The sequence below is a fragment of the Trichomycterus rosablanca genome, chromosome 7, assembly GCF_030014385.1.
Source record: "Trichomycterus rosablanca isolate fTriRos1 chromosome 7, fTriRos1.hap1, whole genome shotgun sequence".
NCBI classification, from domain to species: Eukaryota; Metazoa; Chordata; class Actinopteri; order Siluriformes; family Trichomycteridae; genus Trichomycterus; species Trichomycterus rosablanca.
Window position 1 is genome coordinate 39078183 of NC_085994.1, and position 17746 is coordinate 39095928.

General features: G+C 41.2%; 2 protein-coding genes across 2 annotated transcripts in view; one reads left to right on the forward strand and one right to left on the reverse strand.

Annotated features, from left to right (window-relative positions):
- The first annotated feature begins 1805 nt into the window (after positions 1-1805).
- Positions 1806-10019, forward strand: slc7a4 (solute carrier family 7 member 4). Its single transcript, XM_062998697.1, has 5 exons — positions 1806-2781; positions 4534-4880; positions 5315-5647; positions 7458-7566; positions 9712-10019. Exons 1-5 carry the CDS (start codon positions 1812-1814, stop codon positions 9912-9914), a joined length of 1962 nt encoding a protein of 653 aa, XP_062854767.1. The 5' UTR covers positions 1806-1811; the 3' UTR covers positions 9915-10019.
- Positions 10020-15434: 5415 nt separating this feature from the next.
- The window catches only part of LOC134317494 (alpha-2-macroglobulin-like protein 1), a 29404-nt gene continuing 27092 nt past the window's right edge, over positions 15435-17746 (reverse strand). The window contains exons 34-35 of the mRNA XM_062998194.1: positions 17529-17634; positions 15435-16525 (exon numbers count right to left, since the gene is read on the reverse strand). Coding sequence (XP_062854264.1) covers positions 16485-16525; positions 17529-17634 — 147 coding nt within the window. The 3' untranslated portion in view covers positions 15435-16484. The remainder of the gene's footprint in view (positions 16526-17528; positions 17635-17746) is intronic.

The following is a 17746-nucleotide window of genomic DNA, read 5'->3' on the forward strand; positions in this document are numbered from 1 at the left end:
GTGAGTCTTTAATTCTTCTTTCATTATTAACACATACAGAGATAAAACACTAATAATTAATAAAATTGTCGTTTTTTTATGAATTAATAGCTTCTGCAGCTCATCATATTATGCGCACTTCTCTAATAAATAAAGGCCACGTCCTAATCCGAGTCACCCTAAATATGAGGTAGGAAATGGAACCTTCATCTGGTACTGTCATATCTCATCACATTGTTATGTACAAAGCACTGTCGCCTCACAGCAAGAAGGTCCTGGGTTCGATCCCCAGGTGGCACGGTCTGGGTCCTTTCTGTGTGGAGTTTGCATGTTCTCCCCGTGTCTGCGTGGGTTTCCTCCGGGTGCTTCGGTTTCCTCCCACAGTCCAAAGACGTGCAAGTGAGGTGAATTGGAGACACTAAATTGTCCATGACTGTGTTCGATATAACCTTGTGAACTGATGAATCTTGTGTAATGAGTAACTAGTGTGAAACATGACGTTAAAATCCTAATAAACAAACAAACAAAAAAATGTACAATAGTGTGCGGATTGGAACACAGCCGATGTTCTGATTGTTTCATATTTTGTGTAAATATAAAACCAATGTACTTTTCTCCCTGTGAATAAACAGGTAGCACCTATTAAAAAATCCTGTATACAAATCAACAGGTAGAATGTTTATAAAGTCTAAACCACTTTATCTGAAATCTGTATTTACATTAAATGACAGGCAGCTCCATTATCATCATCATCATCATCATCATCATCATCATCCATACTGTTTGTTTATTAGGATTTTAACGTCATGTTTTACACTCTTGGTTACGTTCATGACAGGAACGGTAGTTACTCATTACACAAGATTAATCAGTTCACCAAGTTATATCGACCACAGTAATGGACAAATCACCTCACTTGCATGTCTTTGGACAGTGGGAGGAAACCCATGTGGATACGGGGAGAACATGCAAACTCCACACAGAAAGGACCCGGACCGCCCCACCTGGGGATCGAACCCAGGACCTTCTTGCTGTGAGGTGACAGTGCTACCCACTTAGCCACCGTGCTGCCCTCATCCTTACTGTGTGAAGCGGTGGTTTGGGAGCACTGAGAAGCAAGAAGGTATTGGGTTCGATTCCCAGATGGAGCGGCCCGGGTCCTTTCTGTGTGGAGTTTGCGTGGGTTTTGCTCCAGGAGCTCCGGTTTCCTGTGAGGTACTAAATTGTCCATGACTGTGTCTGAACTTGTGAACGGCTGAATCTTGTGTAACCAGTAACTATGTGTCCTGTCATGAATGTAACCACAGTGTGTAAAACATGAATCCTAATAAATTAACAAATAATATTGTGTAAAATTTGGGACACAACTCACAGTAACCACTATTACTTTGAGCTCCGAGCTTGTTCTGCCCTAATCATTCTTTTATACCCACCCACATATTAGCCAGAATCTCTCACAAATTTATTTAAAGGTCAGATCAGGTTAGAGAAGACGCTTGTCCAGATTCTAACATCTATACGATTTGTTTTTAAAGAGTGGAAGAAGGCCAACGGGCGTTTCCATATTGTGTACTTATGAGCAGTAATAGATTCTGGTCAAATGAATGCAATGTAAATAAAAATGTAGAAATATTTTTAGACCTTTAAGCATCAAATAAAAAATTTGAAATGTTAATTTCCGATGTTCTTTAATAAACGTGTCTCTCTTTTTCAGATGGTTGGTGGAACTCGTTGGGCTCGAGCAGAGATGAATTAGCTGAGGAAACCTTTCCTCCCTACGCTGTCGTTTCCTCTCTTTATTTCTCTCTCACCGTCTCTCTCTCGACCTCACGATGGCGTCCTGCTCCCCGGCTGTACGTTTCTGCCAGAAGCTGAACAGGCTGAAGACCCTGGAGGACGACATGATGGCGACGTCCCTCAGACGTTGCTTGTCCACGCTGGACCTGGCACTGCTCGGCGTGGGCGCCATGATCGGCTCGGGACTTTACGTTCTCACGGGGGCCGTCGCTAAGGACACGGCGGGACCGGCGGTCGTGGTGTCCTTCCTGGTGGCTGGTGTGGCCTCTCTTATGGCGGCCCTCTGTTACGCTGAATTCGGTGCTCGCGTCCCTAAAACTGGCTCCGCCTACATGTTCACGTATGTTTCTGTTGGGGAGATCTGGGCCTTTCTGATTGGCTGGAACGTCATCCTGGAGTACATGATTGGTGGTGCGGCGGTGGCCCGTGCCTGGAGTGGCTACCTGGACTCTATTTTTGATCACCGCATCCGGAATTTCACCGAAAGTCACGTGATGCGATGGAATGTACCCTTCCTCGCTCAATACCCAGACTTCTTAGCGGCAGGAATTCTGTTGGTTGCTTCGTTCATCATTTCATTCGGCGTGCGCGTGTCGTCCTGGCTGAATCACGTCTTCTCCGCCGTTAGCATGCTTGTTATAGCATTCATCCTCATTTTTGGATTTGCCCTGGCCGATCCGGTGAATTGGAGTGCACGAGAGGGGGGGTTTGCCCCCTTCGGGTTTTCGGGCATCATGGCGGGAACGGCCACCTGCTTTTACGCGTTTGTGGGGTTTGATGTGATCGCTGCATCCAGTGAGGAGGCGCGTGACCCTCGGAAGGCTGTTCCTATAGCGACTGCCATCTCATTGGCCCTGGCGGGCACGACTTATATTCTGGTCTCGATGGTTCTGACTCTGATGGTTCCTTGGCACACACTGGACCCGAACTCAGCGCTCTCTGATGCCTTCTTCCGGCGTGGGTACAGCTGGGCCGGCTTCATCGTTGCTGTAGGATCTATTTGCGGTGTGTATGAGAAAGGGTCAGGCCAAATCAGGCCATACATCACCTATTATATACACTATATGGCTAAAGTATGTAGACACCACCCTTATTTTTAAGATCAAGAGTTGTAACCACACCTATAATTACATAAAAAAAATAACATGCTTTAAACTTCGGGGCAACAGAAGACTCTTTCTTGTTCCAGCATGTCTTTGCCCCTGTGAACAAAGCATGCTTTTAAAACATGGTTTAGTGTGTGTGGTGTGGTGGAACTCCATGGGCCTGCATCAAGCACTGACCTCAACCCCACTAAACACTTTGGATACGTTAGGTGAGCCAGACCTTCTCATCCAATATGAACATCAGTGCCTGATCTCACAAATGCGCAAAAAACCCACAGGCACACTTTAAAGGACTAGTAACTGGAAGGTCACTGGTTCAAGCCCCACCACTGCCAGGTTGTCACTGTTGGACCTTTGCGCAAGGCCCTTAACCCTCAATTGCTTGCAATATCTCAAGTCTCAGTTGTAAGTCGCTTTAGATAAAGGCATCTGCTAAATGCTGAGTGGGCAACTAAAGACCTGTGTAAGTTCATTCTGAAAAGTCAGATAAACCTCGCTTTGCGGTACAGTCATGCTGGAACAAGACAGATTTTGTACATTTACAGAATTTAGCAGACACTATTTACTATATACAATTCAAGCTCAATAGTCCAATAGTGACAACCTGGTGGTAGCAGGGCTTAAACCAGAGACCTTACAATAACTTATCCAGTACCTTAACCCCTGAGTTACCACTGCCCCTATGTAGGGGCATATTTGATGTAATGGATTTTATACACTTGTTAGCAGTGTAGGGTTGTAGGGCTTTATTGTGAACCCTTTATGGCCACAAAATTGTTTCATTAATGATTATTTGATGGAAACAAAAAAATTACATCCAACAAATATGAGGCAGTTTTGCGCTCAGGTAGCACAGTGGTAAAACATGTTAGCACACCAGAGCTGACATTTTAACTCGTTGGTTTGAAACTTAGCTCTGCCATCCGGGCATCTGCATGAACAACAATTGGCTTATGTTCGGGTGGAGGGGCGGAGTGGTTCCTCATAACGGATGCAATTACGACCTCTGCTGGCTGATTGATGGCACCTGCACAGGGACAAGGGATAATGAGGATCAGGGTGTGTCTCTCTGTACACAAAGCTGATCCACATATGAACTCACCTTGTGCAGGTGAAAAGATGCAGTCGGATACTGCACCCATGTCGGAAGGGGAGTGTGTTAGTCAGGCTCTCCTCAGTCAGAATGGAGATCAGCATCAGTAGGAAAAACTCGAAAAAAGATATGAGGCAGTTGTATAGGAGTAGGTGCACCCTATGGTAAAAATGTTTTCCTTATGATAATGACCAAATTAATATTTCATGATGAAACTGCTAAAACTGTTCAAGGGGGGTTTAACAAAAAGCACCAAGTTTTAATGAGTGCAGACTATGAAGTAGATCAGTATCTCCTCCATCCTTCAGTGAACCCCAGTAAAAGATTAATTCCATTCTGGAGGCAAAAGCAACCCCAGTGATTAATAGGTCTCCTATATTGTGTTTTTTGTCCTATATCACCTGTATATCTTCTGTTGGATTAGACCGTGGCAGGTAGTGTAGGTGCTCCACAGCTCCAAAGATGGTTTAAATCTATTCACACTAGATTTTCTGTTATTAAAGGCTTTATATTTTGCTTCTATATTTTTTATCATTATTTTTTATTTTTACTCCCCAGCAATGAACACGGTGCTGCTGAGCAACCTCTTCTCCCTGCCTCGGATCGTCTACGCCATGGCCGAGGACGGCCTCTTCTTCTCCGTCTTCTCTCGGGTTAATCCGGTCACCAAAGTTCCCGTCATCGCCAGCCTGGTGTTCGGGAGTCTGATGTCTATTCTGGCGCTCATCTTCGACCTGGAGGCGCTGGTTCAGTTCCTCTCCATCGGCACGCTGTTAGCCTACACGTTCGTAGCAGCCAGCGTCATCGTGCTCCGTTACCAACCTGATAAAACCAGCGGTGCTAAAAAGGACACGGCCGTGCCCTCACCGTGCCAAGCGGGCATTTCTGGCTCTGACATGAAAGAGGTAAGAACCGTAGTGGGGTGTCTTTTAGACCCAGGTAAGGACGTGTGAACCCCATCAGGATGTAGCGCAAGTGAGAAATGAGGTTAAACGTTTACATGCACGTAAAAGACACATGGTGCCTAATTTTCTGGATGTATATTTTTGATCCATCAGATACGTGTTAGAAATCAGTTATATATGGAAATGACATGGATCCAACTTTGCAACAACAATTTGGGGAAGGCCCTTTCCTATTTTAGCATGACTGTTCTGTAAAGCTATGAAGAAAAGCTCAGTTTGTAGAATCATCTCTCTGTGAGGATCTATCGCTGGACGGTGTGACTTTACACATCTGAGGGGGCGGGTGCTAGTCCACAGCCATCCTTGGCCAGCGTGAAGATGGTGACTAGAGACTAAAAAAAGCTCATTTTCTTTTTCCCATCTTTCCAAACCAGGACGGCGGTGAGCTGAAGGAGTACGAGTCGTTCTCAGACAAGCTGCGCCTGGTGGAGAGGCCGAAGGTCCCGGGGACTCTCGGCGCCCGCTGGGAACCGTACCTGGGCCGCGTGTTGGGTGACTGGGCGCCGGGCGAGGTGGTGGCGTTCAGTGTGTTGGCTCTGATGGTGACTTCCGCGTCGCTCTGCTCTGTGCTCATTTTCGGGAAGAGCTACCTGGAGTTGCCGACGTGGAGCTTCGTCCTGCTGCTGGTCATTTTCAGCCTGGCGTTTGTCCTCAGCCTCGTCGTCATCTCAGTCCACGAGCAGCAGAGCAACACCAAGACCTTTCAGGTGAGGAAGAAATACACGTTTATAAGCAACATAGATACTTTAAAGCGCATGTATTTGATGTTTATGTTATTGTAAATATATCTGGTGGAGGGCGGCACGGTGGCTCAGCAGGTAGCACGGTTGCCTCAGAACAGGAATGTCTTGGGTTTGATTCCTGTATGAAGTGGTCCAAGTCTATTCGGTGCTATCAGCCAGTCTGGCGTCTACATACAGACATGATCGACTATATCCAGGACAGTGGCTGAGGCTCCCTGATGGATTGGCGTCCTGTTTGGGATGTGTTACGGTATTGTGCCTGGTGATTCAGTGGAAGCTGGATGCACCGTGACCCTGACCAGGATAAAGCAGTGGTAAAACATGAGTGTGCGTGTGTGTGAACGTGTGTGAGAGAGAGACTCAAGGCCGACTCTTTTATCTCCTCGATCAGGATGTGGGCGCTTCACTCACAATGAAAGGAAGAGCAGCTTTATAATAAACGGCACTAATGCAGCACTAATGCAGCACTCAGCTCAGCTCCGACTCCTTTTATCTAACACAGCTCACATCTACTGAATTTTAACGACGCCACACCAACACAACACCAGCACTGGCTTGATTTGTGGGTTCGAGGGCTGACCGATGTGCCGATGTGATCGATTACACAGTTTCCACAGGACGTTGCTCACAGTTGACACTTTATTTCATTCTGAGGTTGCTGGATGGAGTAGAGGTCAGAAATCAGGTGCAGGCTGGTCAAGTACACGTCAACCATAACTTACCATAACGTTGTAGTGTCCACTTTGTATTTGCATGCTGAAACAGGAACATCCCAATCTAATACAAAATTAAAATAACATTTACTATAAAAATATTTACTATAGCATTATTATAGTTGTCACTATAACTATATCATCTTAAATTCTATTATTTATAAATGTTTTTATTTTAATTTGTCATTTTCCTCTTTAAAGAACTATAACAACCTAAACAATATGTTTGTTTTTGGGTAAAATGAAAGCCACTTCTAAGAGAGAATCGAGTCAATGGGACTGGCATTGAGAGCATGCCTCCCAATGACTAGGTTGTTTCAGCCACTCCTCCTTGGACATCATCCAATCATGCCCATGCAGATGCCCTACCGGCCGATAGCACAGCTGAGATTCAATCCCTGGATCCACAGACCTTAGGAGTAGGGTTTTCTGTCCCACCCTTACAAGAGGACCACTGTTCCATGCATTTTCATGTGTTTTTAAAGGAAAAAGTTGCTTAGAAGTTGCTCCAAGTGACTTCTAGACATCCACTGTGATGCTTTAGGCTCAGTGTAATAGATGCACTTTGTCTAGCTCTATTTTATGCTACTGTATTTGCCCTTTTATAGTCTATATCTTTATTTTATTTTACCCTATTTAATTTACTCTACCTTTATCTGTATTCACTCTGTACTGGAGCTGCTGAATTCTGAATTCTGAAAACTAGAATTCTCGAACTCGATCCCCATTGTGAACTCGATCTTATATGAGCACAGAGAAGTCATAAGCTGTAGTCAGTCATATTCAGGAATGAGGCCACGCAACACAGTAAAACTAAACAATAGAACAATTAACTCCACTACATTTGGAGTTGAGTTGCTGTGTGAATATCTTTTAAATTTTTAATATTGTGTGTTTGCCAAACATTCAGTCACAGACAAAGAACAGTAGCAGAATTCATTACAATCCCAAAACAGAAATGAAATACAGGTGTATTTAAGTTTTAACCCCCGCTGTATTTACGTCCTGACCGGCTTGAATGTGTAAATTTGCTCAGATAATCCTGATGTGTGTTTGTTCAGGTTCCTCTGGTCCCACTTGTTCCTGGTGCCAGTATCCTGCTGAATGTGTTCCTCATGCTGAAGCTCAGTGTGCTCACCTGGCTCCGATTTACCATCTGGGTGGCCGCAGGTATACACACACACACACACAAACACACACACATACACACACACACACACACACACACACACACACACACACAAACACACACACATACATAATCATCATCCTGTTTAAACAGTCCGGAAGTGTAAAAAAACAGTCTGTCCTTCAGCTTCTGAATTTGTGTAGTCAGTACACAAGACTCGACGAGCTCTGAGCTCATGTGTTCACTCGATTCTTCAGAATGTTTCATGCAAGTCATTAGTCAACAATGCACAGAAACGACGCTGATGTCTCTGGGCTCAAAGGTAAAACAGTAAAAAGATACAACCTTTCAGAACCTTTTGTTCTGAAATGAAAAGAAAAGCACCGTTCACATGGTCAACTCGTTATAAACTAGTTCTAAGTATACATTCAGTCATGGTATGGGGTGTTTTTGTGCCCATATCATGGGTGACTTGCACATCTTGGTGTAGTCTGTTTCAGATGTGCATGCTTATTACGTCAAATGGAAGCCACTTTCTGCAAGTGCTAGATTGACCTGCCTGCAGCCCAGACCCATCTTCTGTTTAAAACATGGTGCATTATGAAGCATGTAACAGAAGAACGGTGATAAAAGTCCATTTACAAAATGGAATTGTTTTCTTCAGTCTCAAAATGATTAAGTTTTAAAAGTGACGTAGATGTAACACAGTGGTAAACTCCCTCCTGTCCCAACCTTTTTGTAACATGTTACAGGCATTCAAACGATGAAGGCTCATGAGGTAAAACATCACATATTGTGTTTTTAGATTCAACTTTATTGTCATTGTGCAGAGTAAGCAAGTACAAAGCCAACGAAATGCAGTAGCATCTAACCAGAAGTGCAAGATAGAGATTATATACATGTAATACAGTTAAAGTGCAGAAGTGACCAGGTAGTGAAATGAGGGGACATATAAGAATATTAGGAATATTAAACAGATCATGATGATTGTACAGTGTATAGACTAATATGTATTTACAGAGTAATGAAGGTGACTACAGTGGCTACATGAATGGGTAATGAATGAGAATAAATAAAGTGAAGTATATAAGTATATCAGATATATACAGTATATACATTATTGTTGTGCTGGTGTAAACAGTGCAATAGTGCCATGTTACATTTTCATACAGATCTAAGACATAATAAGTAACTGTTTTTGATTTAATTAGCATTTCATATCCTGTCCCAATTTTTCTGAAAGTGACTTCACTTGTAGAACATTTTCACTTAGCAGAAAACACTGTAAAATTCAGCTCCCAAAGCTAGATTATTATAATTTTCCTTCACTATAACTACATCATCTTAAATTCTATTATTTATAATAGAATTTATAGTACCTTTACTATAAAGAAGTAGTACCTTTTTTATTTTAATTTCTCATTTTTCTCTTTAAAGGACTATAACAACCTAAACAGTATATCGTTTTGGGGAAACAGTGATGATCCCCTTTTATTTCTAGTGGATTGGAACAGGCATGGAGAGCGCACTGACAAATGTGCCTCGCAATGGCTAGGTTGTTTTAGCTACCACCCCCTTCCAGGACATCATCCAATCTTGCTCATGCAGATGCCCTACCAGCTGATAGCACCGCTGAGATTCAATCCCTGGATCCCCAATACTTTACCAAAAATAAAATGAAAGAATTCTGTCAGCATAAGGTCTCAGTTTGGGTTTTCTGTCCCACCTTTACAAAAGGACCATTGTTCCATGCACTTTGTTTTTATGGAGGAAAATTATTTGTCCAGATGATTTTGGAACCTGACGTTGCTTGGAAGTTACTCCAAATGACATTTCTGTGTCTCTGAGACTAGTGCAAATTGTGTGTGGGTGGTGCATCAGTACTGGTTTAAGTCTCAGTGATACAGGCACAGACGGTCAGGTTTGAGTTGATTGCTGCTCCAGCAGCGACTCCTACTGTCCCAAAAATCAGCTGCACACTTTCAGAAATGGAAGAATTCAAATTGAAATTTTTGTTAGCTGGGGATCTACCCTCAGGGGCTCATGTTTTGTACCCTTGGTGTCGCCTGAGTGAATTTAAGGTACAAATATTTTAGTCTTACAGGGCACCACCCACAGTGACAAGAAGGCACTTTATAGTACAGATTTTTCACTAATCAACATAATCTCTGTTTTGTGTCTCTCAGGGCTGATTGTTTATTTCGGTTACGGTATTTGGAACAGTAAAGAAGGTCTGAAGGAACCACAGTGCGTCTCTGCCCGCTATGTGGTCCTGCCCAGTGGGAGCCTGGTGGAGACCGTCCAGAACGTCCAGCCAGACGGACACACTCCCACGCCCAGCGCACACACTCCCACACCGGGCTCCGACGACCCGCAAGCCAACAGATGATCTGTGTGTGTGTGTTTGGTGTGTCTGCAGCCACAAGCTATTTGTGTGTGTGTGTGTGTGTGTGTGATGTTTTCTCTGTACTGCCGCCGCCTGCTCTGCCTTCCTTTCTGTACAAAAAAAAATGAGGTTTAAGAATTACTTTAAAGAGGACACTAAGAATGATTTGAATGTGTGTGTGTGTGTGTTTGCTGCTTCTTACACATGGTTGTGTAGGTGTGGTTGTTAGTTTTTCTTTAATCACGTACAGAAAGGGCTTGGGTTTGATTCCCCAGCTTGGTGTGTGTGTTTCCTCCAGATCTCTTGGATTCTAGGTGGTGCAACAAAAGAGCGTTTGTCCTGTTATTCGGAGGTCAGGAGCCAGGAGCTGATTGGCACAGCTTGTCTTAGTGGTAGGGATGACATTCCTGTCCACCAGCCAAATCTGGTGCCTCTCTCATCTCTCATCTTAATCTCATGTGTATAAATAGTTGCGGTTCTTCATAATGACATCACGTGAGCTGCAGCTCTCTGGCTTTAAACGTCCTGCACGTGGAAGATCTCACCTTCATGGCTGCTGCTTTGTTTCTTGTTTATCTAAAACACATGCTGGTAAATATTGCAAAATGTAGTGGTCATTGGTTAAATTTGCAGAAAGATGGGAATGACAAATTGTGTGTCATGTGTTAAGTGTGAGGATTGTGTGTTAGGAGTGTGTATTATGTGTGTTGTGTGTTTGGAGTCTGAGAATTTGTGTATTATGTGTGTTGTGTTTTTGGAGTGTGAAGTGTGTGTTTGGAGTGTGAGTGTTGTGTGTTTGGAGTGTGCGTTCAGAGTGTGTTGTATGTGTGTTGCGTGTTTGGAGTGTGAAGTGTGTGTTTGGAGAATGAGGGTTGTATGTTTGGAGTGTGAGGGTTTTGTCTTTGGAGTGTGTATTATGTGTATTGTGTGTTTGGAGTGTGTATTATGTGTGTTGTGTGTTTGGAGTGTAGTTGTGTGTGTGGGGTATGAAGTGTGTGTGCTGTGTGTGGAGTGTGAAGTGTGTGTTTGGAGTGTGTGTTATGTGTATTGTGAGTTTGGAGTGTGTATTATGTGTGATGTGTGTTTGGAGTGTAAGGGTTGTGTGTGTGGGGTATGAAGTGTGTGTGTGGAGTGTGAAGTGTGTGTTTGGAGTGTGTGTTGTGAGTTTGAAGTGTGTAGTATGTGTGTTGTGTGTTTGGTGTGAAGTGTGTGTTGTTAGGCTGAAGTGAGCACAGACAATCACTGACACACACACACACACAGGCGTTACACTGGAATGCAGTTCTGTATCTACATGCTCTCGTGTGTATGAAAGTCCTCGTCATCTCATGTCTCATACCGATGATCAGTTATGCTCCTCACTGGAACCTCATACATGTTAATATAGTGTTTATTTTATTATTATAAGTATTTATTTATTTATATCTCAGTGTTGAATCAAAACTTACGATTTTTTGTTTTCATGTTTTTTTTATATTTATTTTTGTGAAGGAAACACATTATTTTACTGTATCGGTTTATTTGGAATGAAACCAAAAGGTTCTGCTGTAATGAGCTGCTTTTTATTCATACAGACTGATTCAGAACTCTGTGTGATGTGCACACACACACACACACACACACACACACACACACACTAATGGCCCAAAAGTATGTGGACACTTAAACCATGTGCATTAAAATTAAATTGCATTCCTGTTCTTTGCTGCTATAACAGCCTCTACTGTTCTTAGAGCAGTGGTAGCTCAGAGGTTAAAGTACTGGACCAATTATCGGAAGGTTTCTGGTTTAAGCCCCACCACCTCCAAGTTGTCACTGTTGGGCCCCTGAGCAAGGCTCTTAACCCTCGAGCGCTCAAATTGTGTTTATAATTGTGACTGTATTGTGTTGTTTTCATAAATGAAATTGAAAGGTCACTGGTTCAAGCCCCACCACTGCCAGGTTGCCACTGTTGGGCCCTTAAACAAGGCCCTTAACTATCAATTGCTTAGACTGTATACTATGCGAGCATTTTATCGAAAGAAAAGATTTGCCCTGCATTTGCAAGGTCATACACTGTTGATTGAGAGCGCCTAAATCATGGTCAATGCTCATATTCATCCTAACAAAGGGCCTTCCCCAGCCTGTTGCCACACAGACAGAAGCACATTATGTACTTGATATTATTAATTCTTTACACTTGTTAGAAAATTGGTGCTGCCCCTATTAACACTCCTGAACTCAAAACTTAGGAGGGGTGTCCACATACTTTTGGCCAAACAGTGTAATTCTACCCTGGGAAGAAAAAGTCAGTGTTTATTCTTTACTGTAATGAATTCGTAGCACAACTATTTTCTGCCGAAGTGACTAAATCTACAAAAGTAGTCAAATGTTTTAGAAACAGGAGAAACAGTCGATCAAAAAACTGAAACTGGTTTAATTTTAAACTTTTGTAAGACAAAGTTTATTTAATTTACAGTCGTGTTTTTGTCAGAATTAAACCAGTGACCCTGGATCTAATCTCATGTCAGTCATGTTCTGAGCTTGTGGTTTATCTTTAGTGCATTTAGAGTGTTTTCATGTTTCACGGTTAGATGAAGAAACCTGGTGCAATTTGGCATTAGTGTTAGATTTACTAAATCCGTATCTTTTCATGCAGACAGCCGTGTCTCCTCACTTTCATACACCTGTCCTCAGTATTACCCTGCAGCCTCCGTAAACGTGTGATGTTAAACGAAGTGTAGATGTGGAACTGTGACAAATATTTCGAGACGTTTGTAATCACAGTTTGAAAGGAAACGTTTGGCTCCCAGGTGGCACAGCGGGATATTCCACTAGCACACCAGCACCGAGATTCTGAACTCCTCAGTTTGAAACTCGGGTTGCCACCGGTCAGCTGGGCGCCATCTACCGGGCATAATTGACTGGAATATGTGGGTGGGGTCTTCAAACGCTGTGTAAGGACCCTCATTGGTGGATAGAGGCGCCTGTTCAGAGTGCATGGGTGGAAAATGGTTCCGTTAAGTGCTGCATGTGGGTCAGAGGAGGCGTGAGCAGCAATATACCCTCCTCAGCTGCACAAATCAGGGATCCTCAGCAGCGGAAGACAAACTGACTACACTAAACTGGGACAAAACACTGACATTATCCTTTCCTTACTGACTCAGACACACATTTACATACATACACACATACACACACACTCTCGTGTGTGTGTGTGTGTGTGTGTGTGTGTGTGTGTGTGTGTGTGTGTGTGTGTGTGTGTGTGTTAGAGCTTGAGGTCCATTTACTCAGGTCATGTGGCTTCAAGAGTTAGTAAGAAAATGAGTCAGGTGGGATCAGATTACTTCTAGTTTATACAGCAGTGACACACCTGTGCACACACACACACACCCTACCTGATCATTTTAGGTATCTGTTCTGATAATCAGATAAGTCCTGCCACAAGTGTACCAGCACCATATGTAAAACCACATCAGTGTCCCTGCAACCACCGTTTCATTCACATTATGACTTTTTATTAAATCTTTAGCTTCAAGGTTTAGACTGTGCTACAATTATTATTAAACCTTAAAATTAAGAATGCACACTGCCACATACATGCACATACTATTAAACAATAATTTAAAACACAATCGATTCAAGATCAAGCTGTTCCACTTAAAATACGGTTCCCTTACAAACATGTACTCGCAAATCAAAATAAAAGGTGTTACATATTTCACGTTGCACTTTTCTTAAAGGCTTGAGTGTACAATCTAAATGAAAATATGATTTAAATCAATATTTATTATTTGTACTTATTGTACTTGAACAGTAGTGCACTGGAACAGTTGGAGCCTGTTTTATAAGATCAGGATTTATCAAGAGTCGTTCCACTGTAGAGCAGCAGCACAACACTTTAACTAATCATGATAATGGTTTGTAGTCTGTTGTTTTTTGCGTATTATCAACCCCACAGCTGTGGTTCTATAGTAAAGGTACTTTTGAGTCATTACATGATGTAGATGTAATAATGCACTGGGAAAGCACAATTATTTTTAAATCAGCTTCCACATTAAAGGTAGTTTGAGAGGGAAAAATTACATTTAAGCAGATTGTCTATTCTATTCCATATATAATCAACCAGCCCACAAGATGGTTTTATGTTGCCGTTTTGAGTCTGTTAAGGTTTTGTGGATGGTCACCAGACGTCTGTCTCGTCTGTGAGCACCACCCCAGACCAAGCTCTTGGGTAACCCTAGTCTCATCTGTACCCTATATGAGATTGTGTAGGATTGCTTGTTTTGTGCATTAATGTGGCATGTGTTCCTTAATCAGTCAGCTTATAAAATGAATGTGTTGAGACTTGAATCAGTATTCAGTTGTAAGTTTGGGAGCCACACAGCATCACATTGGTTTTTCTTGACGTTAATGTGATCACAGAATTTTCTATTGTTGCAAACGTCTCCAAACATCTTGGCTGATTAGCTGCATTGGAAAGTCAATTAGTCAATTTTAGACTATTGTTATTATTATTATATATGATTTATGACACTGAAGGTTTAGCATCTGTTTTTTCCTGCTGTGAGGTCAGCATGTTTATCGTTCATTACTTTACTCCACACTACATACAAAATCCACATCGTGTGTAAAATCCTGCTGATACCAACACACGTGTAGACATGCACTTCAGTCCTGATGTAAATATCTGTATGTAAATACGCCACGCTGATGTAACCGATGGCCTTAAAGATGATATTTATACTGAAACCATTCCCAAAGCTGAAGCTCTAGATAGAACGTACCTTTATTATGATGATCACGGTGGACCAATTACAGTGAACTCACGATACTAGTATAATCCAGAGTCCGTATAACGAGGGACGTTCTGGTTCTCTAAGCACCAAATACTTCTGTTAAATGTTTGTCTTCTGTTTCCACCTTCTATAAAGTCCGACAATCTTTCCGTCGTCTTTATTTTCACCTCCTCTTCTGTTTGAAGGTTTTGCTTTACTTATACGTTTTCCTACATTATTCTAATCCCAGTCTGAATTTGTTTGTTCTTCACTATTGGGTATTTATTATGTTACGTTATGAAGGAATGTATTATGTAGTGAATAATAAATGTTTTCAAGCAGCAAACCGACTTGCAATGTGTGAGTTTGAATTAATTTGTGATTGTATTTATTAATTGGTGGATTATTTGGCCTAGTTCTGACCCTTTGCTAACTCGGTCATAATATTAAACCTACAGCTACAGTGACGTAAACAAAAAAAATTCCCCCTTTTTTATCAGGGATTCTGTTGTTGCAGATTTGTTAGGCTGAATAATTAATTGGAAGCATATTATTTCCTTTATATAGTTGATTTATGCCTTTTTGTAATTGCTAAGGCTGAAGCACATGAATTCATTTATTAGAAGGGGCGTCTTTTGCCCATACAGTGGACCAGTACTGGCTGAATGCACAAGAATAAAAGTGGAGGGATTAAATTTCTCTACAAGCATCTGTTCATTATAAACTCAGTCAAGTTTCAACTTTCATTTCAGCTTTTATTCTCATGTAAAGCTTAAACTGTTCAACCATAAAAAAAAAACATCACAGCCACGTCTCAGTGTTTTATTTCATCAAAAAATAAAGGAAACAGCAAAACAACTCTTTTTATGTAAGCTTTTGTTTTTAACCTCTGAGTACTGCTTTGAATGCTGTGTAAGAGTTGAAATGCATTTCCAATAACATGAAGATTATATATCTGAATCAGTAAACAATGTGAGACCAACTATATAAAAATAATTAAAAAATTTTGCATGTTTCCCAATTTAATTCCAAACTAGCTGTATCAAATTACCGCAGCAGTAACTGCCAATAAAATCAAATTCTTTTTTTTTAATAGTTTTATAGTTTTAATGTCTATTTTTGTATATAAACTTTCACTTTTTAATGTGAAAAAAGTTACATTTATTATTTTAAACTTTTCTGTTTAAAAGTCCGGTAGGAAACATTTAGAGAGCAAATACAGAGAAAAACAACCAGCTATTGTTGATATGCAACATTTATTACATGCATTTACTCAATATACATGAATATAGTCAATGAGATATCAACGAGTTCTGATTATAAGCCATGTGCTTTGTTTATTTTAGAGCAGATTTTAGGATTGTAATTTAAATTTTAGGTAAAGATAATCGTTTACAATTCCAAACTAAATCTAAACAAAATATAACTGCACTGTTATCAAAAGCATCAAATCTCATCGTTTTCTTGTATTTTTGTTTTTTGTTTAAATCCTTTTTCTGTCTCACATGTAAAACCTCTTAATGAATATTTCAAAATATGAACTGAATTTTAAAGATGCTTGGATGAACTAAAATCACGCTGTTTAACTTATCATGTACCTGTGGAAATACACGCTGCATTTTAACATTTACATTATAACTGTTAGAGCTACACATGTTAATATGATCTATATTGTTAATTACAGTCACACTGTAGTTTAATCTGCATATTTAAATCAAACATAGTTCAAGAAAACGTATATTTTGAAGTCGAAGAACAATAAAAATGTGAAGTATAGAGTCGTTTCAACCGCCAAGCAAACTAACGGCAAACTATTTTAAACACATGGTGAAGTGTACTCAGTAACAGCCTGGTCACCTGTAGAGAGAAGAAAAGCTTTAGTTTATTCCATATACACTACATGGTCAAAAGTATCTAGACACTTAATAATTAGCTTGTTGGACACTCCCTTCTAAAACCATTTGCATTAATATCGTGGCACCACCTCCCTCTTTAAGGCATTGACGAGGCCTTCCCGATGTTTTGTGGAAGAGTTTGTCTGTGGGAATTTGTGCCTATTTAGTCAATAGAACACTAAGAAGCATGTCTTTTTCAACCTTGCCTGTGTACAGTGGGGACACTGGAGAAAAGAAAAATATCCTTTTCCGAACTGTTGCCACATATTCAGAGGCATGTAATTTATTTTACTTTATTAATTGTATACATTTAATATGAATGGGTTTGTTTAAAATATCTGAACTCAGTAATTAGTTGTCCCGATACTTTTGTCCATAAAGTGTAACATTAACCATGTATATAACAATAGTCACATAGATAACATTATAATCAAAAACTAAAACCTGATTAGAGAGAATGAAGCTCAGGCTGGTTTGTGAAGCAGGCTTGAAACTGAGAGATCAGTAAACTGTGACTTGGCTCATTTTTAATCTTGGTTTAAATACTCTGGTCAGGATTCATTTTGAGCTTTTACACAAACACAGTCTTTCTGACCTTGACTCTATTACACAACTCCTAAACATATTTGTGTGGAGTTTGCATGTTCTCCCTGAGTCTGCATGGGTTTCCTTTGGGTGCTCCGGTTTCCTCCCACAAGTCCAAAGACATGCAGTCAGACCAACTGGAACTACTAAAATGAAAGTGTGTGTGCCCTGTGATGCATAGGCGACGTGTCCAAGGTGTTTAATTTCTTTCGTTCACTGTATTAGATCATTACAGCCTCAACCAGGATAAAATTGTGGTTAAACTAACAGTAAAAGAATGATTGGGTGGAGATGTGAACTGTAAACTTTGTCCGCAACGTCCGCTGCTCGAGGATGAGTGTGTGCTGAGAGAGATTTACAGGAGTGCATGTAGATCTTACCGGTCTCGTAGTAGTCGTACACCTTCAATACGGCCGGTTTGAGGTTCTGCACTTCGAACTCTCTCACAATCACCAGGCTGTAGCTCATAGGTTCGTCTTGCCTCAACTGAATCACACAAATACTGTATATTACAATATATTAATTCTTCTGCTCAGCTGGTAGAGTCCTGGGTTCCGTTCTTGATTTGTGTTCCTGGTGTCTGCAAGGGTTTCCACAC